A 27,048-nucleotide genomic window follows, 5' to 3' on the forward strand; every position below is an offset into this window, starting at 1 on the left:
CCCACGTCTAAGCTATTCCCCACAACAGAAAGGGGAGAGTAAGGTATCACTTCTCTTTACTCAGCGGGTTGTGAGTTCATGGAATGCCCTGCCAGTAGCAGTGGTGAACTCTCCCTCTTTATGGTCATTTAAGCGGGCATTGGATAAGCATATGGAGGTTATTGGGCTAGTGTAGGTTAGGTAGACTTTGGTCGGCACAACATCGAGGGCCGAAGGGCCTGTACTGCGCTGTATTTTTCTATGTTCTATGTTCTATGTTCTAACCAGCCTTCGGCTTATTAGGATTTTAAAAATGGCCAATTATTGCCCATTTAAAGCTCTCAATCACTTACACAACCATCAACATTAATGCAGGTGGATGAGAATGGAAAGGCCATTTCTTGGTACAGTTCTGAGGAAATGCAGGATATGTGCGGGTATGTCATTCAGGGGTGCCTCCCTCCAAACGTTGTGCTGTTCCTCCCTGGCCTAGCCTCCAGAACCTAACCCCTGACCCTCTCCTTACGACATGTGATCCATTCTGGCTCAGGACTTAGTGTGTCCAAATGCCAGCAACGTTCTCTGCAGTGCTTCCTGCAGTCTGGGCAGGGACCACTGCAGCTTGTGGCGCTGTTTGGATTGTCCCCAAACAATCGGATTGGCCATCAATTCTCAAGATGTTCCTGTCCAAGGATGGGTGAAAGTCTGGCTTCAACAAATCCAGTCTGTCGCCGGGGTGTGTGGGGAAAGGCAGTTTATAAGTTTGTTGTCAGGAACCAACTTTATTTCTTGGTGGGGGTTTGTTGCTGGAATATTACACTCTACCCTTGACTATTGCCCCATAATATCAAGCTTTGACATTCTCTACAGTGAGGAGAAAATCAGAAAGGAAGTCATCTTGGCCCCAAACATCTCTTCATCTTCTAATAAAATCCAGAAGCAAGTTAACCTACCTTTCAGAAATAATGGGAATTTAATAGGAATTACTCACGGTAACCGATTTTTGAGTTGGGCTTTAGCACATCATAGGGTTTTAACATCTTTTGCATTGCTTGCTGTGCTCATACTACACAATCCACTTATAGGAGGAGAAAGTGAGGTCTGCAGATGCTGTAGATCAGAGCTGAAAATGTGTTTCTGAACAAGGGCTTATGCCTGAAACGTCGAATCTCCTGTTTCTTGGATGCTGCCTGACCTGCTGCGCTTTTCCAGCAACACATTTTCAGCCACAATCCAGTAATAACCTACTTTATTTTAACCACATTAGTGACCACATTAACAATCAGAAATTCTAAATTTAAGCCATATTAAAAAAAAACACATTGGAATAAAATGAAATTCTTTATCAGTTGGTGGCAATGCAGGAATTTTACCACAGCATTGCCCAAAATAAAAATGAGGCTGACCTTCAAACACGTTCTTCGATCAATATCTCCCCAAACCTTAACAATGTTAGACAGAACACATGATCATAAGAGTCAACAAAAGAAACGAAACTGGCACTAGCTTTTTCATTGCATCTTTGGAACCATTTCAATCACTACATTAAAGATTACTTGTCCAATGGAATCAGGGTAAGCTATCAGGGATTTCATTGAAGTTTACATGGATTAATAGCCGTGAGGCATGTCTGAATGCTTGATTGAAACTGATACAGTTTCAAATCCCATGTAAATCCTATTTTATTCCCCCTTGGTTTAAGCAGCAGGTCGCTGTGGATGCCTGACAACAGATCAATTTGTGGCATAAGTTAAAATAATTCTGAAAGCTTATGCAACTGGAAGGATATTGTTACACATTGACTGGAAATCTCACAAAAACAATATCTAAGAAGCCAAAGAAGCTCAATGTGATTGTTTGCCATTTAATCTACCAATCTCTTAGATCTACTTTTTTGGTTATATCTTTCAAATCAATTTCCCTGTTCCTCAAACTGTTCTTGATCCAATTGGACTGTCTGTTTGAACAGTTTTAGCTGACTTCATTTCAGATTTCAATTATGCATTGAGCTGAAATGTTTTACCCTGATTTCCACCCTTATTTCTAACTGCATCAGTAAGCAGTGCCTCCTGCTGCTGGACCCTCTTAACAAGGTGAACCATGAAAGAATCTCTCTTCATTGTGGGAGGTTACTGCACGCAAACTGGCTGTTACTTGCCACAGCATGACAGTGACCATGGTTTAAATTTAAAGCACTTCGGAACATACTCAGATTCGAAGGGCAGTTAAGTGTCAACAAAATTGTTGTGATTTGGAGATGCCGGTGTTGGACTGGGGTATACAAAGTTAAAAATCACACAACACCGGCTTGTGTGCTTCCAATTAAACCTGTTGGAATATAACCTGGTGGTGTGTGATTTTTAATAAAATTGTTGCACAGTTGAAGTTGCACAAATGCCAGGTATAAGAGCCTATGATATGAGTTTCAAAGAATGCGTTCATTTTAATGGGCATTCTCTTAAATTTTAAGCTTGATTCTAAGCGTCAAAGTCATTATCCTATCAGACTAGATACTATGTCTTAAGAACAGCCTTTACTACAGAGATGACATTTCATGATGTCAGTGGAATGATTGTCAAGGAGACAATAATGTCACAGTTATACCATAGCACAGGTGTGTAAGACATTCGAAAATGATTATGTTGTTCACAATCAACTGTCTTTATTTTGTGAAAGTGCATGAATGCCACAATTTTTCTTTTATTCATTCATGGGATGTGGACAGCATTTAATGTTCACATTGAGTTACACAGAGAAAAGCTGAGAATCAACCACAATTCTCTGGGTCTGAAGTCATACATACAACAGACTGGATGAACATGGCAGATCTCCTTCCCTAAAAGGTACTCGTGAACCCGATGGGAGTTTGTGACAAACAACAATGATTGTTATCAAAATAGCTTCTAATTCCAGGGTTTTCTTTCATTGAAATCAAATTTCACCATTTGCCATGATGGGATACAGGACCACATCCCCAGAACATCAACCTAGGTTTCTTTACTACCAGTCGAGTCACATTAACAGCTGGACACCATTTCCCCATGACTTCAAGTTACTTAGGACAGTCAGAAAGATTTGACAAAATTCTGGAGAGCAACTAGTGCAGAAACAAACTGGTGCCAACCAAAAGGACATAAGACCCAACGCAGGAGTAGGCCATCTGGCCCATCGAGCCTGCTTCGCCATTCAATAAGATCATGGGTGATCTTTTCATGGATTCAGTTTCACTTACGCATCTACTCACCATAAAGCTTAATTCCTTCACTTTTCAAAAATCTATTTTTCTTTGCCTTAAAAACACTCAACGAGGTAGCCTCAACTGCTTCACTGGGCAGGGAATTCCACAGATTCAGAACCCTTTGGGTGAAGAAGTTCCCCCTCAACTCTGTCCTAAATCTGCTCCCTCTTATTTTGAGACTATGCCTCCTGATTCTAGTTTCACCCACCAATGGAAATAAAAGATTTAACTCCCAGACTCATGATGGAACACAGAAAGAGTCAAGAATCTGGTGAGGTTACCTACAATGGCAAAGAGAAAATGCTTCACATGGCCAAGAAGAAACAATGGTGAACAAGTCACCGAAGGCTTATAAGGAACAAAAGAGTCGGTAAGTCTCTGTTATCATTCCCTGCTGTTGTGTTGAAGGAGTGGCCAGACCAAAACTCCAGCCAGTTGGCTCAGAACAGATACCTTAAGCACTGACTGCTTCTCACACTCATTGATCATTGATGAGTGTATGAAAAAAGACGAGATATTCCAGCTTCTCTTTCAGACAATGCATGAGAAAGCATATACCAGGGGTTCTTCTGTATTGTGAAGTGTACAGCCAGAGTTCAATCAGAGGTTTGGTGACAAGAAATTGAGGATTCCTACAGGGATCTATGAATCAAGAAGAGCAAGAAATCAATATACAGACGATGCCAACAGTGACACAACATAGAAAAGGGTCATATAGATGACTGACATGAATGAGGCAACTTCAGAACTAATAATCCAAGAATGTAAGCATTCATTATCCCAGCTGCACGACTGAATCTGACTGTTGGGAACCTAGCAGTCAGGAGTCAGGCACCAATCGGAAAGCTTGCATTGATTTAATAAGTATACTTTTGGCATGGTGAAGGGGCCATCGACCTCGATGAAAGAATTTGTCTGACAACAGACAGCGGACATTTCATGTTACAACCCAAAGGCATTCAGGAGACTTGCCATTTCAGGTTACCCAGCAGATGAAGAGGATGCATTCAGGTGACATAACTGACAGATCTGTCTCCTCCATTTATTTCAACCCCTTTTGAAAGGCAGCTGCAGGTCTGCATTATGGACACATATCTGTATGCATTGTGTCTGGAGTGTCAGGTAATTGGCAGTCCGCAGCGGCCGTTTTAAATGATCTGTCTCAGAGGGAGTGGGAGCACTTTACGTTGACAGCACTTAAACCCCCACTAGAGTGGAGTTCTGCTTCTGCTGCAAAACGCAGCCTGATTTTTTAAAAAAAATCAAATTAAAGGAACATTGTCTGAAGGCAATGTGGAACGGCAGAATACATTAAAATATATTCTGTACTGGTCATAGTCATGCAACAAGGGAAGAGCAAAATTAAATGGAACTGAACTTACCATTCAGTGAAAGGTAACAAGTCAGAGGATAAACAGCTCAAATTCTGTCTCTCAGCCTCACTCATCCTTCCCGCCCTCCCTTAGCTAATCCACAGCCTGACAAAACTCAGCATTAACTTGAGATCAGTTGCTGCTTTCCTTTCCCAACCTCTCCCACTGGTTTGAATGTTGGTGGAAAGTTGGCATGTTGGCATTGGGCTTTTAAAGCCACATGATTGAAAATGAGAGCATTAATAACTGGACCTTCTTTGTGTGATAGCTTCACATCCAGCTGTTTGGCTGTTTGTATTTGAAGTGTTTTGATCTTAAAATGCAAAGGGGCAGATGTTGCTGGAGCAGAGAATATTATGGTGCAACTATGTCAGAGAGGTAGGAAATGTTCGAAAGAAAATGAGATTGACATTTTATAAATCTCTTAAAGGAGTTACAACACAAAGGAACATAACCCCATTTTTGAACTGCTTACTTTCTGAATCTTTTTTCCTAAAAATAAAAGTTGTTTGACGCTCATTAACAATTATATTGATAGATAGGCACTTATTAAATATTATGCTAATTTGGCAAGAGTTCAAATGAGGTTTACCAAGAGTGTAATATTTCCCAAGTCTCTAAGGAACTTAGTTTATGTCTGCTTGATATGGAGACCGGGGGGAGAGGGGGGTGGCGGGAAAGCAGAAACTTTGCCAGAATCCCTCTTCTGAAACCTTGCTAATCTTCCAAAATCACAGAACCTCAGTATAAACAGACAGCACTCCACTTTCTGGGTCCCCTTCAGTGATCCAACCAAGTCACAGCCAAGATCAAATCAGAGCTTCAGGCCCTAAGGCACAAATGCTAAATCCATAGTGAACACACAAGATGGGAACCACTGAGATAAACTCTGAAACATTGGAATAAAGCTGGTGAGGCACACCATCATCTCAAAATGTCACAGTACCATTCATCTCTGTCAGCATCGCAGTTACAGTGGTACTTGGTATCCAAGCAGCTCTCCTCCACTCCGCAGGCACATTTCTGAATGCCTGGCGATGAACCTCCCCAGTAAGTTTGCTTCTCATTGGTCCTCCCAATCCACCAGGTCAATGGTGTGCCACCTGAAAGAAAATACAAATGTAACTCTATAACCTGTAGAACTTCAAAGCAAATTTTAGATTTTATGGATTTGGGATAATCTAAGCTTTAGTGGACAACCACAGAAACTTGGAGTAGGTCATTCTGAACTTCAAGCCTACTCGACTATTCAATTTGATTATGGCTCTATTTCTTTACCATGTTCTTGCTTTCTTCCTGCACCCCCAATGCCATTAATATCTGAATATTTATCTATGTCTTCCTTAAATAAATTCAAGACTTAGGCTCCACAATCTTCTGTGATAGAGAATTCACAGGTTCACTACCCTTTGAGAGAAGAAAAATGTTTTCATCTCACTCCTAAATGTATCACTCAATATCCTGATACCATGATTCCTGTTTCTCGAATCACCAGGTGGGGGAAACATCTGCCCTACATCCAGTCCGTTCATCCCTGATAGAATTTTGTATCGTTCAATCAGATTGCTTCTCATCCTTCTAAACTCTCGTGGATAAAGGCTCAGTTGAACCAATCTCTCCTCAATGACAGCTTGATTAAAAAAGTGGTATCATAGCTCATTTATCTTTTTTGCCACTAAACACACGGTGTAAAATGTGCTTTGTATTTTTAATCTTTTACAAACATAAACTTTCTTCAAGCATGAAGTGCAGAACCACTTATGATTTTTTATAGGCAATTACAAGAAACTGGAATAGTGCCAGACAGTGAAAATTAAAAACAAAATTGTTGTGATTATATGATCTCTTTATTGTACCAACAAATATAAAGAAATGAGTGTTAAGAGCATTATGTTTGAAAGCACCATTTTATGATGTTTGCTCCAAGATTTTGCACAACTTGTCATCATTAAAAAATAATTAAAATGTGATTTATCATAACTGAGGAAGCAGTATTTGCATTGTCCCTGGGACTTCTTAATTACATTGAGTACAGAAACTGGCCACTTAAACAATTGGTTCAGTCATTGATTATGTTCCATATGAATGTGCTCCCACTGTCATTATCTCCTCCTAATAGAATAATCTCATATTTCCATTTTCCTTGTCTTAGCTTCCCCTTCAATACAAAACACATGCTCACCATTTTTTGGGTGAAGAAGACTTTTCATGAATTCCCTAATGGGTTTGTTAATAACTATTTCATCTTTCAGGTCTCTAAGTTTGAACTCTGTCATCTGTGGAAATGCAGAGGAACCTCAATTATCCTACATTCGATTATCCAAATTTTGGATTCTCTGGATAAGATTGCAAACTCCCGATACTTGGCTAAACTGTGTTATCTGGCATTCAATTATCTGCACATTCGATTATCCAAATAAAGTACTCCCCACCTGAGGCATTTGGATAATCGAGGTTCCCCTGTACCTCTATCTTTTCCCCTATCAAATCACTCAATCGACTATAAACACCATTATAGCCAAGCGAAGAAACCATGCCTGTTCAGTTTCTCAAGCTACTTAAAAACCATTTAGTTCTGCTTTCATCCTTGTGAAACTTCTTGAATTTACTCCAGTGCTTCTATATACATTTTGGAATACCACAACAAACGATGTACAAATTTCTATAAGCAGGTATGAACTAAGGTTCTCGAAAGTTTAGTCCAAGATGATTGCTATTCAGACTAAATTCTTAGAAACGAACACAGTATTTTAGTTTGCATTTCTGTATGCTTTGTAAGTGAGGTTCACAACTCACAAGTGGTTTGAAAAGAAATACGCTTGTCTCCACTTTCTGTTGCTTCTCCAAAGAAATCAATAACATTGGACCAGCATGACCTTCACTTTTGAATCAGCATTCACTATTTGAAATGGTACCGCTGGCGAGGTGAAACTTATTTTTATTTTATGAGGTTTGCACTGTGAACACCAAAACATGGCGAGCAATCATAACATTCAAGGACAGACAGCTCCACGCGAGTTTGAGATCCAATCGCTGCTCAATTTAATCCCGTTTAGGAATTAGGGCAAGGCAAGGTTTTCAATAGAGAACAGTTATAGGCAGCTGGTGACTGACATAGTGAGGGAGAGCAGACAAAGGTGGGCATCCTGAGCTACTGAAAAGGCCAATGCAATTTCAACTCCGGGGAAGACCAAGGCCAGTTGTGTAGTTTGTGAGGGAGGGATAAGTGGAAGTTCTAGGGGTGAGTAGATGCAGTTAAATGTTGGGGCTCAAACTCAAAAGAATTCCCAAAAGCCAGGCAACAGGGTTTGGGGGGGGCGGTGCATGCTCAGAAGAAGCCTCTGAATAATTAACACTGCTTATGTAAATGACAGTGGAGATTGAAAAGCTCATAAGGAGCATTTGTTTGGTGCAGTTCAGCAGGATCCCAAAGGCAGTTTTAGCTTAGTGAGGCTCGTTGTCTGTGAATTTGTATCTGTGAGTATGTATTGGAGATTGGTTTCCAGAATCCGGGGAGTAGATAAAAACCACCAGAACAGGAGCAGTCATCGAAGTTGCCCTGGATGGAGTAGCCTTTTCCCTGCCATCGGAAAGATGTTGTGAAACTTGAAAGGGTTCAGAAAAGATTTACAAGGATGTTGCCAGGGTTAGAGGTTTTGAGCTATAGGGAGAGGCTGAATAGACTGGGGCTGTTTGCCCTGGTGCGTTATTGGCTGAGGAGTAACCTTACAGAGGTTTATAAAATCATGAGAAGCATGGATAGGGTGAAAGCCAAGGTCTTCTTCCCAGGGGAGGGGAGTCCAAAACTAGGGGGCATAGGTTAAAGATGAGAGGGAAAAGATTTAGAAGGGACCTAAGGGACAACTTTTTCACACATAATGGGGTTTGTATCTGGATCAAGCTGCCAGAGGAAGTGGTGGAGCCGGATACAGTTACAACATTTAAAAGCGTCTGGATAAGTACATAAATAGGAAGTGTTTAGAGGGATATGGGCTAAATGCTGATAAACGGGACTAGATTAGCTTAAAATTTCTGGTCAACATGGACCAGTTGGACCAAAGGTTCTGTTTCTGTGTTATATAACTCTACAACTTGAAGAATTGGAATCAGACACAAAGTTTTGTTGATATTCGGTGATCCACAGTGACAGTAATATTGGGGTATTTCTGTGAAATCCATGGTATCTCTCTTCACAATAATTGCTACTCGATTTGCTCTGTGGGATGTTCAGGCATAGTTCATATGTTACCATTATTCACCTGAGCTTAATTTTAGTTGAACATTAGTAAATATAGTACAGATAATTTGTGGATAATATTATTACTGTTCTGAATTTGCAGTTTGTTCAAAACTTTGAATTCTTGTGGCCTTATTCTTTTCATCAGAGTTGGGCAATGTTCGTTAGCTCAGTTGGCTGGACAGCAAACCAGGTTTGCAATGAGAATGATAAAAAGCAGCTTGGATCCAATTCCTGCACTGCCTGAGGTTGCCAAGAAGGATTCTCCTTCTCAACCTCTCCCCTCTCTTCAGGCTTGGTGCCCCTCAGGCAGAATCACCACGAGTCATCGCACTCTAATGGGAGAGCAGCCCTATAGTCATCAGGACAATGGCAACTTTACCTTTTACCTGGGTTCTTTCATTTGTCACTTTTAAAGATAAGAGTTTTTCGTCTCTGGCCAGATCATAACTTGGATTTGATGATCTGGACCAAGATTTCTATTGTATGACTGGTATGCAAAGTTGACAAGTTCACAACGGGGCCCCTCGGAGATGAGGTAATTATGGAGGTGACAGAAATTAAGTGGCAGGTAACCATCCAAAATTCTGTTTGAATGGACTATGTTGTACATCTGTCATACTGTATGTTGGTAAGGGAAGAAATAGAGGCATATATAAGTAGAAGGGCCTAATGCATATTTATGGCCACACTTCTAAAAAATCAGGCAGCCCTGAATACAAATAACACTGGAAAGTGTTTTCCAGAAGATGTGGTTCACATCAGTCCTAACTGGTAAATCTTGTAGCTTGCCAGCAAGAAATGATTTTTTAAGGGAAAAAAAAACGTGAAAATTGTTCCAGGAAGAAGAGAAATGCAGTTTGACTGATGACTAGAAGTCATTTCTGGCTCTCTCTCTTTCGATGCTGTCCCATTGCCACATCAATTGCTCAGCTCTCTTCGCATTTTCTGAAGCTCCCTCTGTGCTGACCACACTACCCCCAGCCTAATATACTATTCACTGACTTTCCCTGTGTCACACACCACAACAGCAGGTACTATTTCAAGGCTGCAGCATCTAGCAATATTGGAACTCATAGATTAGATGATGGTTTCCATTGTTTCCTTTCTCATCTGATTCTCATAAAGGAAAATTTGCTGAGGCAGAACACGCATTCAATATCGTTCTGCAGTTCTCCATATAAAATGTAAAATTGAGCTCTTTTCGCTCTGTCCCTGGTGGCTAACTGACAATAGAAACATAACAAATCAACTGCAGTAACTGCTCTTATATCAGGGATTTATTTGGTCTTTATGTGTAAATGTCGTGAAGCACATTTTGATGACAATTTTGAAAGAGTTATTTCTTGCCCTTTGTTTTGTGAAACTTCTTTAGCCTGCCTCTTGGCAATAATTTAGTATTGTTTATTTTGTTTTTTTTTGCTGTCAAGGCTGTCTCCAGAGAAACAGCAGGTGTGAGTTGAAAGAAGAAAATCTACAACATCTTTATGTTTTCTCCTGTTTTATGTGATCAAAAAGGGTCAACTGTTTGCTGGACATTCAGCTTCTGGCCAGTAGTTATCACTCAAACATCGCTGAGAGAAATAACAGAACAGAATATCTCACCGCTGTTTATTGAGCTTGCTGAGCTCTTTTTAGCCAATCGATTTTCTACATTGTGACAAGAATTCACTGAAGAAGTAGTCGTTTGCTGTAAAGCGGTTTAGAAAGTTCTGTGTAGAAAGTTTTGTGTAGAATTTTCAGCTCTTGAAAGCTGATAGGGAAGGTGGTGAGGAGGAAACATCATCGGGCGGGGTGGCATTAGGGAGACAGATTCTGAATTAGTGGTGCTGGGAGAGCACAGCAGTTCAGGCAACATCCAAAATGCAGCGAAATCAACGTTTCAGGCAAAAGCCCTTCATCAGGAATAAAGACAGTGAGCCTGAAGTGTGGAGAGATAAGCTAGAGGAGGGTGGGGGTGGGGAGAAAGTAGCATAGAGTACAATGGGTAAGTGGGCGAGGGGATGAAGGTGGTAGGTCAGGGAGGAGAGGGTGGAGTGGATAGGTGGAAAAGGAGATAGGCAGGTAGGACAAGTCCGGACAAGTCATGGGGACAGTGCTGAGCTGGAAGTTTGGAACTAGGGTGAGGTGGGGGAAGGGGAAATGAGGAAACTGTTGAAGTCCACATTGATGCCCTGGGGTTGAAGTGTTCCGAGGCGGAAGATGAGGTGTTCTTCCTCCAGGCGTTTGGTGGTAAGGGAGCAGTGGTGAAGGAGGCCCAGGACCTCCATGTCCTCGGCAGCGTGGGAGGGAGAGTTGAAATGTTGGGCCACGGGGCGGTGTGGTTGATTGGTGCAGGTGTCCCGGAGATGTTCCCTAAAGCGCTCTGCTAGGATGCTCCCGATGCAGTCTCCTCTACATTGGGGAGACTTGATGCCTCCTAGCAGAGTGCTTTAGGGAACATCTCCGGGACACCCGCACCAATCAACCACACCAACCCGTGGCCCAACATCTCATCTCCCCTTCCCACTCTGCGGAGGACATGGAGGTCCTGGGCCTCCTTCACCACTGCTCCCTCACCACCAGATGCCTGGAGGAAGAATGCCTCATCTTCTGCCTTGGAACACTTCAACCCCAGGGCATCAATGTGGATTTCAATAGTTTCCTCATTTCCCCTTCCCCCACCTCACCCTAGTTCCAAACTTCCAGCTCAGCACTGTCCCCATGACTTGTCCGGACTTGTCCTACCTGCCTATCTCCTTTTCCACCTATCCACTTCATCCCCTCCCCCACTCACCCATTGCACTCAATGCTACTTTGTCCCCACCCCCACCCTCCTCTAGCTTATCTCTCCACGCTTCAGGCTCACTGCCTTTATTCCTGATGAAGGGCTTTTGCCCGAAACGTTGATTTCGCTGCTCATTGGATGCTGCCTGAACTGCTGTGCTCTTCCAGCACCACTAATCCAGAATCTGTCAGCAGCCATTGTTTGTATCTTAGGGAGACAGAGTTGAGAGTGTGTTGCTAGAAAAGCACAGCAGGTCAGGCAGCATGCGAGGAGCAGGAAAATTGACATTTTGGGCCAGAGCCCTTCTCAGGAGAGCTCATTAGGGAAATACTCACTGCATTCCTACAATCACAGGAAGTAAGTTCGGGTTGGCATGGCCGAACATTAACCCTTTCCACCACACTATTAACTGAATGTTATCAACCAGACTGGACGCTCTCACAATATGAAGCTGTGGGTCTTAGTCCAAAGCCCACTGTCCCATGATCCCGAATGCCAAGCACCTTTTCTGATGGTGATCATCCATCCTGGGTGTTTGAGCAATGTTGTCCCTGCAGCAATCTCCAACTCCAACGTGGTGTTGCCACTCTCTAAAGCTGATAGCAATCCAAGGTTGGTAGGTGGCCAGGACTTTCTGCACCGGGACCCTAATTCCGCTCGAACGCTAGCTGGCAGCCAAAAAGCTGCCTGCTTGCTGGATGATCAGGCAGGCTTTCTCACTTTGGGTTGGTTATGTGTTTCTGTCCCGTCCATCTCCAGTTAGAGTCACAGACACAGTGATGTACAGCACGGAAACAGATCCTTTAGTCCAACTCGTCCGTGCCTACCAGATATCTGAACCGAACCTAGTCCCATTTGCCAGCTCTTGGCCCAGATCCCTCTGAACCCTTCCAATTCATCTACCCATCCAGATGCCTTTCAAATGTTGTAATTGTACCAGCCTCCACCACTTCCTCTGGCAGCTCATTCCATACACACACCACCCTCTGTGTTAAAAGGTTGCCCCTGAGGTCCCTTTTAAAGTTTTCTCCTCTCACCCCAAATCTATGCCCTCTCGCTGTGGACTCCAACATTCCAGGGAAAAGACTTTGTCTATTTACCCTATCCACGCCCCTTATATTTTTGTAAATCTCTATAAGGTCACCGAGGAGAAAGTGATGTCTGCAGATGCTGGAGATCAGAATCGAGACTGTGTTGCTGGGAAAGCACAGCAGCTCAGGCAGCATCCGAGGAGCAGGAGAATCAATGTTTTGGGGAACACCACATTGGAGTTGGAGACTGCTGCAGGAACATTACCCAAACATCCAGGATGGATGATCACCACCGGAAATGGTGCTTGGCATTCAGGATCATGGGACAGGGGACTTTGGACTAAGACCCACTGATGAATGGCTTATGCCTGAAACGTCGATTCTCCTGCTCCTCAGATGCTGCCTGACCGCTGTGCTTTCCCAGCACCACACTCTCAAATGTATGAGGTCACCCCTCAGCCTCCAATGCTCCAGGGAAAATAGCCCCAGCCTATTCAGCCTCTCCCTATAGCTCAAACCCTGCAACCCTGACAACATCCTTGTAAATCTTTTCTGAACCCTTTCAAGTTTCGATGGGAGGGAGAGCAGAATTGCACACAATATTCCCAAAGTGGCTTAACCAATATCCTGTACAGCCTCAATATGATCTCCCAACTCCTCTACCCAATGCCCTTTTCAATAAAAGAAAGCACACCAAACGCCTTCTTCACAATTCTATCTACCTGCGATTCCACTTTCAAGGAACTATGAACCTGCACTCCAAGGACTTTTTGTTCAGTGACACTCCCCAGGACCTTACCATTAAGTGTACAGCTCCTGCATAAGTTGCCCTCTCAGATGGTTAGAGTCAACCACTAGAATGATTGAATCTCTACAGTGTGGAAGTGGGCCACTTGACTCATTCTGTCCACAGTGACCCTCTGAAGAGCATCCCATCCAGACCCATCCCTCATCCCTCTAACTTTGCATTTACCATGGTCAATCCATCTAACCTGCACGTCCCTAGACACTATGGCAATTTAGCATGACCAATTCCCCGAGAATGTGCAAACTCCACACAGACAGTCGCCCAAGGGTGGAATTGAACGCAGGTCCCTGGCGGTAGGTAGCTGCGCTAACCCCTGAGCTACCGTGCCACCCATTGCTGTGAGTCTGAAGTCATGCACAGGACACATGGAGTAAAGAAGGCAGATTTCTTTGAAGGACTTTTGTGAACCAGATGGGTTTTTACAACCATCAATGATGTGGTCATCATCATGAGGACTTGCTTTAGACTCCAGATTTATAAACAGATTTCAAATGCCTCCAGATGTCCAGGTGAGATTTAAAGTCACATCCTCAGCATAAGCCAAAATCTCTGGGTAACCATTCCAGTAACACTGCCACTCCACCAACAGCTCTCAGTTTTAGAGTTGGAGTTTTGTGCATGCACTTGCCAGGATTCAAAGACACTAGTTTGTTTGTGAACCTACAGGTTAGTTCTCATTTCATCTTTCAATTAATCTGTTCTCCCGATAACAAACTGTAAGCCATTTGAAAATTAGAAACAAAAATCACATTTTTCTGATTATCAACTCAAATGCAATAAGCCAGATGATTGAAAAGAAAAGTCTATTGCATGAACTTGATGGACAGGCAACTCTGAACTGGATTAATCCATGCACTCCTCTCATGGTTCTGATATCATCACTCTCCATGTGCTTTCTGATATTTTGCAGAAAAAAATGACTGAGCCAATTTTCTTTTTTTAATCGAAGCATAGTCTTCCCAGGTTTTAAACATTTCCAGCAACTTTGCATTTGATCCCATCATAACTCTAAAAGACATCTTCAAATGCTCCCTACTGACTTTAACATCGATGCTCATACAATCAGACTATCAAGTTACTTCCAGTAAAAAAAATGTGAAATATACTTTTTGTACATTTTTCTCTTTGTCTGTGTCAGCACTAAAATGCCAGCTTCTATAAATGAAAGAGACTAAAAGGTTGCATTAATTTTGACAGTATTAGGCAAGAACTTTCGAAAACTGATTGGAGGCAGATGTTTGCAGATAAAGGGACGGCTGGAAAATGGGAAGCCTTCAGAAATGAGATAACAAGAATCCAGAGAAACTATACTCCTGTCAGGGTGAAAGGGAAGGCTGGTAGGGACAGGGAATGCTGGATGACTAAAGAAATTGAGGGTTTCGTTAAGAAAAAGAAGGAAGCATATGTCAGGTATAGACAGGATAGATCGAGTGAATCCTTAGAAGATTACAAAGAAAGTAGGAGTATACTTAAGAGGGAAATCAGGAGGGAAAAGCTGGGACATGAGATAGCTTCAGCAAATAGAATTAAGGAGAATCCAAAGGATTTTTCTAAATATATTAACTAGAGAGAGAATAGGGCCCCTCAAAGATCAGCAAGACAGCCTTTGTGTGGAGCCGCAGAAAATGGAGATACTAAATGAATATTTTGCATCAGTATTTACTGTGGAAAAGGATATGGAAGATATAGACTGTATGGAAATAGATGGTGACATCTTGCAAAATGTCCAGATTACAGAGGAGGAAGTGCTGGATGTCTTGAAACGGTTAAAGGTGGATAAATCCCAAGGACCTAATCAGGTGTACCCGAAAACTCTGTGGGAAGCTAGAGAAGTGATTGCTGGGCCTCTTGCTGAGATATTTATATCATCGATAGTCACAGGTAAGGTGCCGGAAGACTGGAGGTTGGCAAACGTGGTGCCACTGTTTAAGAAGGGCGGTAAAGACAAGCCAGGGAACTATAGACCGGTGAGCCTGACCTCAGTGGTGGGCAAGTTATTGGAGGGAATCCTGAGGGACAGGATGTACATGTATTTCAAAAGGCAAGGACTGATTAGGGATAGTCAACATTGCTTTGTGCATGGGAAATCATGTCTCACAAACTTGATTGAGTTTTTTGAAGAAGTAACAAAGAAGATTGATGAGGGCAGAGCAGGAGATGTGATCTATATGGACTTCAGTAAAGCGTTCGACAAGGTTCCCCATGGGAGACTGATTAGCAAGGTTAGATCTCATGGAATAAAGGGAGAACTAGCCATTTGGATACAGAACTGGCTAAAAGGTAGAAGACAGGGGTGGTGGTGGAGGGTTGTTTTTCAGACTGGAGTGCCACAAGAATCAGTGCTGGGTCCTCTACTTTTTGTCATTTACATAAATGATTTGGATGCGAGCATAAGAGGTACAGTTAGTAAGTTTGCAGATGACACCGAAGTTGGAGGTGTACTGGACAGCGAAGAGGGTCACCTCGGATTACAAAAGGATCTTGACCAGATGGGCCAATGGGCTGAGAATTGGCAGATCGAGTTTAATTCAATAAATGTGGGGTTTTGCATTTTAGGAAAGCAAATCTTAGCAGGACTTATACACTTAATGGTAACGTCCTAGGGAGTGTTGCTGAACAGAGACCTTGGAATACAGGTTCATAGCTCCTTGAAAGTGGAGTCGCAGGTAGATAGGATAGTGAAGAAGGCGTTTGGTATGCTTTTCTTTATTGGTCAGAATATTGAGTACAGGAGTTGGGAGGTCATGTTGCGGCTGTACAGGACATTGGTTAGGCCACTGTTGGAATATTGCGTGCAATTCTGGTCTCCTTCCTATCGGAAAGATGTTGTGAAACTTGAAAGGGTTCAGAAAAGATTTACAAGGATGTTGCCAGGGTTGGAGGGTTTGAGCTGTAAGGAGAGGCTGAACAGGCTGGGGCTGTTTTTACTGGAGCGGCGGAGGCTGAAGGGTGATCTTATAGAGGTTTACAAAATTATGAGGAGCATGCTGCAAATGTGTTGCTGGTCAAAGCACAGCAGGTTAGGCAGCATCTCAGGAATAGAGAATTCAACGTTTCGAGCATAAGCCCTTCATCAGGAATAAGAGAGAGAGAGCCAAGCAGGCTGAGATAAAAGGTAGGGAGGAGGGACTAGGGGGAGGGGCGATGGAGGTGGGATAGGTGGAAGGAGGTCAAGGTGAGGGTGATAGGCCGGAGTGGGGTGGGGGCGGAGAGGTCAGGAAGAGGATTGCAGGTTAGGAGGGCGGTGCTGAGTTGAGGGAACCGACTGAGACAAGGTGGGGGGAGGGGAAATGAGGAAGCTGGAGAAATCTGAATTCATACCTTGTGGTTGGAGGGTTCCCAGGCGGAAGATGAGGCGCTCCTCCTCCAGCCGTCGTGTAGTTGTGTTCTGCCGGTGGAGGAGTCCGAGGACCTGCATGTCCTCGGTGGAGTGGGAGGGGGAGTTAAAGTGTTGAGCCACGGGGTGATTGGGTTGGTTGGTTCGGGCGGCCCAGAGGTGTTCTCTGAAGCGTTCCGCAAGTAAGCGGCCTGTCTCACCAATATAGAGGAGGCCACATCGGGTGCAGCGGATGCAATAGATGATGTGTGTGGAGGTACAGGTGAACTTGTGGCGGATATGGAAGGATCCCTTGGGGCCTTGGAGGGAAGTGAGTGTGGAGGTGTGGGCGCAAGTTTTACATTTCCTGCGGTTGCAGGGGAAGGTGCCGGGGTGGAGGTTGGGTTGGTGGGGGTGTGGATCTGACAAGGGAGTCACGAAGGGAGTGGTCCTTGCGGAACGCTGATAGGGGAGGGGAGGGAAATATATCCTTGGTGGTGGGGTCCGTTTGGAGGTGGCGGAAATGGCGGCGGATAATACGTTGTATGCGCAGGTTGGTGGGTGGTAGGTGAGAACCAGTGGGGTTCTGTCTTGGTGGCGGTTGGAGGAGCGGGGCTCAAGGGCGGAGGAGCGGGAAGTGGAGGAGATGCGGTGGAGGGCATCGTCGATCACGTCTGGGGGGAATCTGCGGTCCTTGAAGAAGGAGGCCATCTGGGTTGTGCGGTGTTGGAATTGGTCCTCCTGGGAGCAGATGCGGCGGAGACGAAGGAATTGGGAATATGGGATGGCGTTTTTACAGGGGGCAGGGTGGGAGGAGGTGTAGTCCAGGTAGCTGTGGGAGTCAGTCGGTTTATAATAGATGTCTGTGTTGAGTCGGTCGCCCGAGATAGAAATGGAAAGGTCTAGGAAGGGGAGGGAGGAGTCTGAGACAGTCCAGGTGAATTTCAGGTCGGGATGGAAGGTGTTACTAAAGTTGATGAACTGTTCAACCTCCTCGTGGGAGCACGAGGCAGCGCCGATACAGTCATCGATGTAGCGGAGGAAAAGGTGGGGGGTGGTGCCAGTGTAGTTGCGGAAGATGGACTGTTCCACGTATCCTACGAAGAGGCAGGCATAGCTGGGGCCCATGCGGGTGCCCATGGCAACTCCTTTAGTTTGGAGGAAGTGGGAGGATTGAAAAGAGAAGTTATTCAGGGTGAGGACCAGTTCAGTCAGTCGAAGGAGGGTGTCAGTGGAAGGGTACTGGTTAGTGCGGCGGGAAAGGAAGAAGCGGAGGGCTTTGAGTCCTTCGTGATGGGGGATGGAGGTGTACAGGGACTGGATGTCCATAGTGAAAATAAGGCGTTGGGGACCGGGAAGCGAAAATCCTGGAGGAGGTGGAGTGCGTGGGTGGTGTCCCGAACGTAGGTGGGGAGTTCTTGGACTAAAGGGGACAGGACCGTGTCGAGGTATTGGGAGATGAGTTCGGTGGGGCAGGAGCAGGCTGAGACAATGGGTCGGCCGGGCAGGCAGGTTTGTGGATTTTGGGCAGGAGGTAGAAACGGGCGGTGCGGGTTGTGGGACTATGAGGTTGGAGGCGGTGGATGGGAGATCCCCTGAGGTGATGAGGTCCTGGATGGTCTGGGAGATGATGGTTTGGTGGTGGGAGGTGGGGTCGTGGTCAAGGGGGCGATAAGAGGAGGCGTCCGCGAGCTGGCGTTTGGCTTCAGCGGTGTACAGGTCAGTGCGCCAAACTACCACCGCGCCTCCCTTGTCTGCGGGTTTGATGGTGAGGTTGGGATTGGAGCGGAGGGAGTGGAGGGCTGCACGTTCTGAGGGTGAGAGGTTGGAGTGGGTGAGAGGGGTGGACAGGTTGAGTCGGTTGATGTGCATGGACTGGATTAATAGACAAAGTCTTTTCCCTGCGATTGGGGAGTCCAGAACAAGACGGCATAGGTTTAGGGTGAGAGGGGAAAGATATAAAAGAGACCTAAGGGGCAACTTTTTCACACAGAGGGTGGTACATGTATGGAATGAACTGCCAGAGGAAGTGGTGGAGGCTTGTACAATTGCAACATTTAAGACGCATTTGAATGGGTATATGAACAAGAAGGGTTTGGAGGGTTATGGGCCGGGTGCTGGCAGGTGGGACTAGATTGGGTTGGGATCTCTGGTCAGCATGGACGGGTTGGACCGAAGGGTCTGTTTTCATGCTGTACATCTCTATGACTTTCATGACTTCAGAACATTATAAGAAGTCAATTAAGTTTTCATGAATGGTAACCGCTGTTGTATGCTGGGAGATATAGCAGCCGACGTTGGCACAGTTTTCTTCCTCAACTGTGAAAACTAAAATCCAGGAAGTTCATTTTAAGAGATGGTGGCTGAGGATATTCTGCAGATTGTCCGTTTCTTCGAACAATAAGATTTCAGGTTTTTATGACCACCTCAACTGAAATGTTCCTCCACTAATGCAGTGCTCTTTCAGTATGGCAGCTCTTAAAAACAAATTTCCCTAGGATGTTTACATAGCTGGCCAGACAAGCATTTCCATTGTCCATCTCTCATCACCCTGGAGAAGCTAGTGGTGATTTGTTGACTTGAACCACTGCAGTCCTTGGTATGTAGAGTCACCCATAGTACTGTTTAGGACAGAGTTCCAAGAGTAACAAAAAAACAGTGTTAAACTTCCAAGTTAATATGGTGTGTCAACACAGACCTGACCACAAAGTCCATGGAGCAGGATTTGAAACACTACCTGCTGATGAGATGCATTACCACTGAGTAATGATTGACAGATAGACATAACTTTATTTTGTTCCTATTTATACATTTTCATCCTGAAACTCAACTGTGGGCTTGTCTTCCACTTGACTCAATAAAAAATATTGCCTTCCATGCGATGATTAATGGTTATAATTACATTCAGAACGTAAGCCTTTCTGAAACACTACCTGGAGAATCTGCAACCTTATTGACATCTGTAACGAAGTAGAAAAGGAAAGTGGGAAAGAGAGCTTTTCTGACTGGATCCAAACCGAAAGATAATTATAATGGCTCATAAGTTAAACACATTTCCTTATGTAACTATTCATTCAGAAGCAAGGTTTGAAAGTTCAGCAAATTCCAATTCAGGTAGAAATCTCTTCACGGTGCATTGTCTACAGAACTACAGGAGGTACATCTCAAGTAATTTATTACATGTGAAGACTTTCTGAAGAGACACGATTGGTGTCATGTCCATGAAAATTCTCATCTCCTCTTTTTTTATTTAAATGAAAGTGTTGTGCTATTTAAATAAATGATCAAAATTTTTGTTTAAGAATGTACAAATGTTTATCATGAGAGATTATTCAACTGGAAATGGTTATAATGAGTTATTTCTGCATTTTCTTTTGTTAATATCTGATGTTTGCTTGGAAAAGATTGTTCAGTGTGAAGTGTTTGAAGTTTCTTATCATAAAACTGAATGGTTAGTCTCTCTAATAGATATTTTCAGAGGGTCGCAGGAGTTATTTTCTCAATGAATACTCTGAATGAATATTACTTTCTTAGCAATTCCACACTTGTTTTTACTATTCTATGACTCTTCAATCAAATGCAGAGTTTGTCCTGGATAATTGACATGGAAAGCGCTTTGATTTCATTTAATTTTTGCCACATGTATTTTGTTACAAATGCATTGTGTTGCCACTCACCGACGCCATCTTGAAACACAGAAGATAAACCAAAGCTTAGACAGTAAAAGCAGTAAGTAAAGAAATGCTCAGCCTAGCTAAAAAAAAAGGCATGGTCATGGGCCTGGATCTGGGTGCTCCCTGATGCTGAGACCAACGCAAGCACAAAACAATTGGCCAGCCTTGATTCCCTTTGCCACACCAATGCCACTGGAACAGAGTTGTCATTCTTTGGCACCATGTGGCCTCCACTGACTCCACCGCCAATGAGTTGGTTGTAGAGCATGAAGGGCGCTAAGAGTGATGGGGGGACAGGAGTGTATATTGATATTGATTTGCTATGGAGGATCTGAGAGACAATGAGGAATGGTTTTACGTGTTGTCAGGGTTGAGGGACAAAGGATCTTCCAACCAGCATAATTCAGCACTGATCTGTGGCCCCACGGTCATACAGGATCTGCTTCCAGGGCCAGAGGACCCGATTCTATTTTACACCTGTCTCCAGAGCAAAGAGCTTATGTGTCAGAATACTTGGCATACATGCCATTCAACTCTCAGATGCAAGAACAGAAGTAGGTCAATAGGGCCATCGAGTCTGCTCAAGAATTAATGAGTCCAAGGCTGACCGGGTAATCCTAAACCCCATTTTCCTGCCTTTACCCATAATCCTTGAATCCTACGCTCTTTAAAAATGTCCCTGTCTCAGTCTTGAATAATCTTAATGGCCCAATCCTGTTAGCCCTCTTCAGAAAGAATGCCACAGATTCACGACCTGCAGAGAAAAGGAAAATCCTTCTCATCTCTCTTAAATATGCTCCTTCCTCAGAATTCATCTTTTGGTCTTCAACACCCCCACAAGGGAAAATAACGTCTCCCTATCTACCCTGTCAAATGCACAACAAATCTTATGCATTTCAAACATTTCACTGCTCGAACTCCAATGAGTACAGGCCAGGCTTATTCAACCTCTGCTCTTCAGGAAATCCTCCCATTCTGGACCTCCTCCAATGCCAGGATATCCTTCCTTAGATAAGGGAGTGGAACCTATTTGCAGTTGTGGTCTGACTAGTATCTTGTAAGGTTTTAACAAGATTTCTCTAGTTTAATACTCCACTCTCTTTGAAATAACAGCTGACATTCCACTTGCCTTCCCTATTTCCTGTAGAATTTGGTTGTTAGCTGTTTGCAAGTCATGCATGACTTTCCCTTAATTCCTCTGTGCCGCAGCTTGCTACAGTCTTTCTCCATTGAAGTAACAGTCAGTTCTTTTATTTTTCCTGGCAGTTTCCCACATATATTCCAAATGCCACGTTCTTGTCTATTCACCTAACCAACTTATATCCGTCTTTTATATCATCCTCACCACTTGCCTTCCCGACTATTCTTGTGTCTTCTGCAACTAGGCTTTTGAGTTTACCATGGACGAAAAACTTGACTGGATTCACCACATAAACACAATGGCTACAAGAGCAGATCAGAGGCGAGGAATACTGCAGCGAGTAACTCATCTCATGACTCCCCAAAACCTGTCCACCATCTAAGTCACGACTCCCCACTTGCCTGAATGAGTGCAGCTCCAACAACACTCAAGAAGCTTGACATCTTCCAGGACAAAGCAGCTCGCTTGATTGGCTGCACCCACAAACATCCACTCCCAACATCACCAAAGCTCAGGAGCAGCAATGTGTACTATCTACAAGGTGCCACTCACCGTCCTGACTTGGAAATATGTTGTCATTCCTTCACCAGTCACTTTGAGCAACGTGGGTCAACCTACAGCATGTGGACTGCAGCATTTCAAAAGGTCAGCTCACCACCACTTTCACAAGGACAACTTGGGATGGGCATGAAATGCTGGCCCAGCCAGCATCATTCACGCTCCATGAGGAAATTTAGATAGTATTTCACTTCTGTCGTCCAAGACATTCAAACATATTGTAAATAATTGTGACCCCAACCACTGATTTCTGTGGCACACCATTTTGAAGATACCCTTTTTATCTCAATTCTCTGTCTTCTAATATTTGCCCACTCCTCTATCCATGCTCATTTGTTACCTCCAACACTCTCATCTTATTACACAGCCTAGTGTGCTATAATTTACCAAACCCCTTCTGGGAATCCAAATATATGACCTTTTCTCATTTCCCTTTAATAGATCCTGCTTGTTACCTCCTTAAAGAATTCTCAAAGAACAATGGGAAGGCGATGGCCGAGTGGTGTTATCACTGGACTGTTAATCTGGGGGCCCACCTAATGTTGTGGAGACCAAGGCTTGAATCCTGTTGCAGCAGATGGTGGAATTTGAGTCAATAACAAAGAAAGATCCAGGATTAAGAGTCTAATGATAACCATGAAGTAATTGCCCATTATTGAAAAAAATCAATCTGAATCATTTTTTTCCTTAAGGGAAGGAAACTGCCATCTTTACCTGGTCTGGCCTATATATGACTCCAGACCCAGAGCAATGTAGTTGATTCTTAACTGCCCTCTGGGCAATTAGGGAAAGACAATAAATTCTGACCTAGCTAATGAGACCATCACCCTCTGAATGGATAAATTAGAGAAAAAAAAACTGCTGATGATGGCATAGTCTGGTTTTTGGGGTGTTAATTAAGTGATAAGCCAGGGCACCAGAGATAACTCACTCATTATTCCTTAAAATACTAACACGGCATCTTTTACATCCGCCTGAGACAACAATCGAGGTGCTTTCATCTGACAATGAAACATTTCCTCAGTTCTGTGCAGGATTATCACTTTTGATGTTTGCACTGGAATGGGGTTTGAAGTCACAAACTTATGATTCAGAGACAGCTGTTTCACTGAGTATTGGGAAAAAAAACACAGACAACTTCACGAGTCAGGATGTCAACCTGTATTTTCTTCAGTTTAAAGTTGTGGCTTAGGTTGATGTATCACACTTTTGAGTCATAAACACCACTGCTCATATAAGTGGAATAACTAGATTAGATTAGAATAGATTAGATTACTTACCGTGTGGAAATAGGCCCTTTGGTCCAACAAGTCCACAACGACCCTCCGAAGCGCAACTCACCCATACCCCTACATTTACCCCTTCACCTAACACTACGGGCAATTTAGCATGGCCAATTCACCTGACCCGCACATCTTTGGACTGTGGGAGGAAACCGGAGCACCCGGAGGAAACCCACGCAGACACGGGGAGAACGTGTAAACTCCACACAGACAGTCACCTGAGGCGGGAATTGAACCTGGGTCTCTGGCGCTGTGAGGCAGCAGTGCTAACCACCGTTTTGTTATAAAAAAAATCTCTCTTTGACATGAGTTCCAACACAGATCATAGCATCAGAAAGAGCCAAGGATGTCGTAGTAAAGCCACTGGACTAGTAATCCAGCATTCCACCTGAATGTTCAGGGGGCACACAATCAGAAATTGCTGGAAAAACTTGACAGGTCCGGGGGTATCTGCGGAGAGAAATCTGAGTTAATGTTTCTGATCAAGTCACCCTTACCATTCTGAGGAAAGGTCACTCAACCCGAAATGTTAACTCTGATTTCTCTCCACAGATGCTGCCAGACCTGTCGAGCTTTTCCAACACTTTCTGTTTTTGTTTCTGATTTACAGCATCCACAGTTCTTTGGATTTTATTTGATATTCTGAGGGGAATGGGAAAGTAGATGGGGAAGTTTGAATTTGATAATACCCAGAATTAAGAACCAACCTAATGGTGGCTGTCATAGAGTTGTCCTGTGGAACCATAATTAATGCTTAGTAAAAGTTCCATTGGGTTCATTTGAGTAAAAAGAGCAAGGCCTATTGCATGGTGGCTGTGTGGTTAGCACTGCTACCTCACAGCACCAGGGTCCCAGGTTTGATTCCTACCTCAGGTGACTGTTTGTGTGGAGTTTGCACATTCTCCCTGTGTCTGAGTGGGGGTGCTCTGGTTTCCTCCCATTTTCCAAAAGATGTGCAGGTTAGGTGAATTGGCCAAAGCTAAATTGCTCATAATGTTAGGTGCATTAGTCAGCGGTAGATGCAGGGAAATGAGTCTGGGTGGGTTACTCTTCGGACGGTCGGTGTTTACTTGTTGGGCTGAAGGGCCTGTTTCCACGCTGTAGGGAATCTAATCTAATCTTGACCAGTCTAGCAGATGTGTGATTCCAGACCCACAGCAATGCGGTTGACTCTTAACTGCCCTTTGAAATGGCCTAGCAAGCCACTCACTTCCAGGGCCATTTTGGGTGGGAAATAAATGCTGGCCTTGCAAGTGGCACCTACATCACATGACCTTATTAAATTACAACGAGATACTGCGGATGACATTTTGGATGGTAGACTTTATAGAAAGGGGACAGAAACATCTCACAGCACACAATACCAAAATGTTTGAAATGGGTTGCTCCATACTCTCTGGCTCAAATTAACATTTCACATGACATTTGTTGAGGCTACTCTGAAGAAGGGTCACCACTCCCAAAGCATTATCTCTGCTTTCTCTCTGCAGATGCTGCCAGACCTGCTGAGATTTTTACGGCAATTTGGTTTTCTGATTTCCGGTGTGTATAATTCATTGTTATTTGTAATTGAGACTGCATTGAAAATGGCGTAAGCATACTATGGTGGCTCAGTGGTTAGCACTACTGCCTCACAATACCACAGACATGGGTTGGATTCCCGGCTGGACACGGGATGACCCGAACCTGTTTCCATTTTGTGATCTAAGATCAAGTTCCCAGCCTTTATGCGGGTATTTCAAATGAAATTGTAAATGCTTTCAAGAAGTGCAGATTATTTGAATGCTAAAAGTATAGGCTTGAAGTAATCCTTTTCAAAACCCAAGCACCTGCTCTTTGGGAGCATAACAGAAATGGCTGGAAAAACTCAGCAGGTCTGGCAATATTTGTGGAGAAAAAGCAGTACTGCAGTTTTAAAGAAGGGTTACTGGACCGGAACTTTAATGTTACTTTCTCTCCGCAGATGTTGACCCACTGTGTGTTGTCCAGCATTTACTTTTATTATTCTAGATAAAAAAAATATTGACTGAATGAGGGCACCACTAGCTAAGCCAGCATATTGCCTATCCCTAATTACCCAGAGGGCAGTTCAGAGTCAATCACATTACTGTGGGTCTGCAGTCACAAAGTAGGCCAGACCAGGTAAGGATGGCAGATTTCCTTTCTAAAGAACATGAATGAACTGGATGGGTTTTTCTGGCAATCGACTCATGGTCGTCATTAACTTCTGAAATTGCAGACATTTATTGAAGTAAAATTCCACTATCTGCCATGGCAGGATTTTAACCCAGGATATTACCTACGTTTCTGGATTAATAATACCACTTGCATTGAACTTGATGTGCAAGTATTTTGTTGCAGTATCATTGCGGTGGAGATCTGGGTTCTACTTGTGCCAGTTTGGGCAGCCTTCACATTTTTGCTGAAATTCATTTGGATAATCAAACATAAACACATCCCTGAGGCAGCACAATTAGACACCAACAGAAAACCACTGATTATTTTTAGTTTTCATTAACAAGCATCTCTTGATGTTGTTAAGGTGGGACCATGGTGCTATTTTATTATTACAATTGAAAATTAGTTGAATAGAGCAAATAGTGTTTTTAATTAGGATTGCATCCCTCTAACTGTAAGTAGACCAATTCAAAATCACCAAAACTCGTTAAGCTTGTGCACGCTTGCCAATTTCTGAATAATGTGAAAAATAGCTTTAAACTATGCCAGGGCATGAAAAACAATAATGCAATTTGTAAATCCTTCACAAACTGAAAAGGAAAGTGTTGAACTTTGCAAAATGGAACTGAGGTGATAGCCTGTTTTACTGGAAAGGTGTGGGGATCTGATTGGGCAAAATAAATACCATTGAAAAGAAAGATACATTGCTGAAGCTTTTCACCCTCACTGATCAGGACAAATGCAAGATTGTATAAGACTCTGGTGCGGCCGCATCTGGAGTATTGTGTGCAGTTTTGGTCGCCATACTATAGGAAGGATGTGGAGGCACTGGAACGGGTGCAGAGGAGGTTTACCAGGATGTTGCCTGGTATGGTAGGAAGATCGTATGAAGAAAGGCTGAGGTACTTGGGGCTGTTTTCATTGGAGAAAAGAAGGTTTAGGGGTGACTTGATAGAGGTGTACAAGATGATTAGGGGTTTAGATAGGGTTGACCATGAGAACCTTTTTCCACGTATGGAGTCAGATATTACGAGGGGGCATAGCTTTAAATTAAGGTGTGGTAGGTATAGGACTGATATTAGGGGTAGATTCTTTACTCAGCGAGTCGTGAGTTCATGGAATGCCCTGCAGTAACAGTGGTGGACTCTCCCTCTTTATGGGCATTTAAACGGGCATTGGATAGGCATATGGAGGAAAGTGGGCTAGTGTAGGTTAGGTGGGCTTGGATCGGTGCAACATCGAGGGCCGAAGGGCCTGCACTGTGCTGTATTTTTCTATGTTCTATGTTCTATTGCCAAATTTCATATCGCCACAACAGTTCAGATCGGGCGACAGAAGGTAATTTTGGAAGCCATAGAATCATGCAGCAGGGAAACAGATCCTTCGGTCCAACCAGTCCATGCCAACATGATCCCAAACTAAATTAGTCCCACCTACCTGTGCTTGGCCCATATCCCTCCATGAG

At 43.7% G+C, this 27,048-nt stretch overlaps 1 protein-coding gene across 1 annotated transcript in view; it reads right to left on the reverse strand.

The window, feature by feature from the left end:
* LOC132817324 (contactin-associated protein-like 5) overlaps window positions 1-27,048 on the reverse strand; it is a 1,293,865-nt gene that overhangs the window by 291,090 nt on the left and 975,727 nt on the right. The window contains exon 14 of the mRNA XM_060827734.1: window positions 5,537-5,693. Coding sequence (XP_060683717.1) covers window positions 5,537-5,693 — 157 coding nt within the window. The remainder of the gene's footprint in view (window positions 1-5,536; window positions 5,694-27,048) is intronic.

This window comes from Hemiscyllium ocellatum, chromosome 7, assembly GCF_020745735.1.
Source record: "Hemiscyllium ocellatum isolate sHemOce1 chromosome 7, sHemOce1.pat.X.cur, whole genome shotgun sequence".
In the NCBI taxonomy this organism is placed as follows: domain Eukaryota; kingdom Metazoa; phylum Chordata; class Chondrichthyes; order Orectolobiformes; family Hemiscylliidae; genus Hemiscyllium; species Hemiscyllium ocellatum.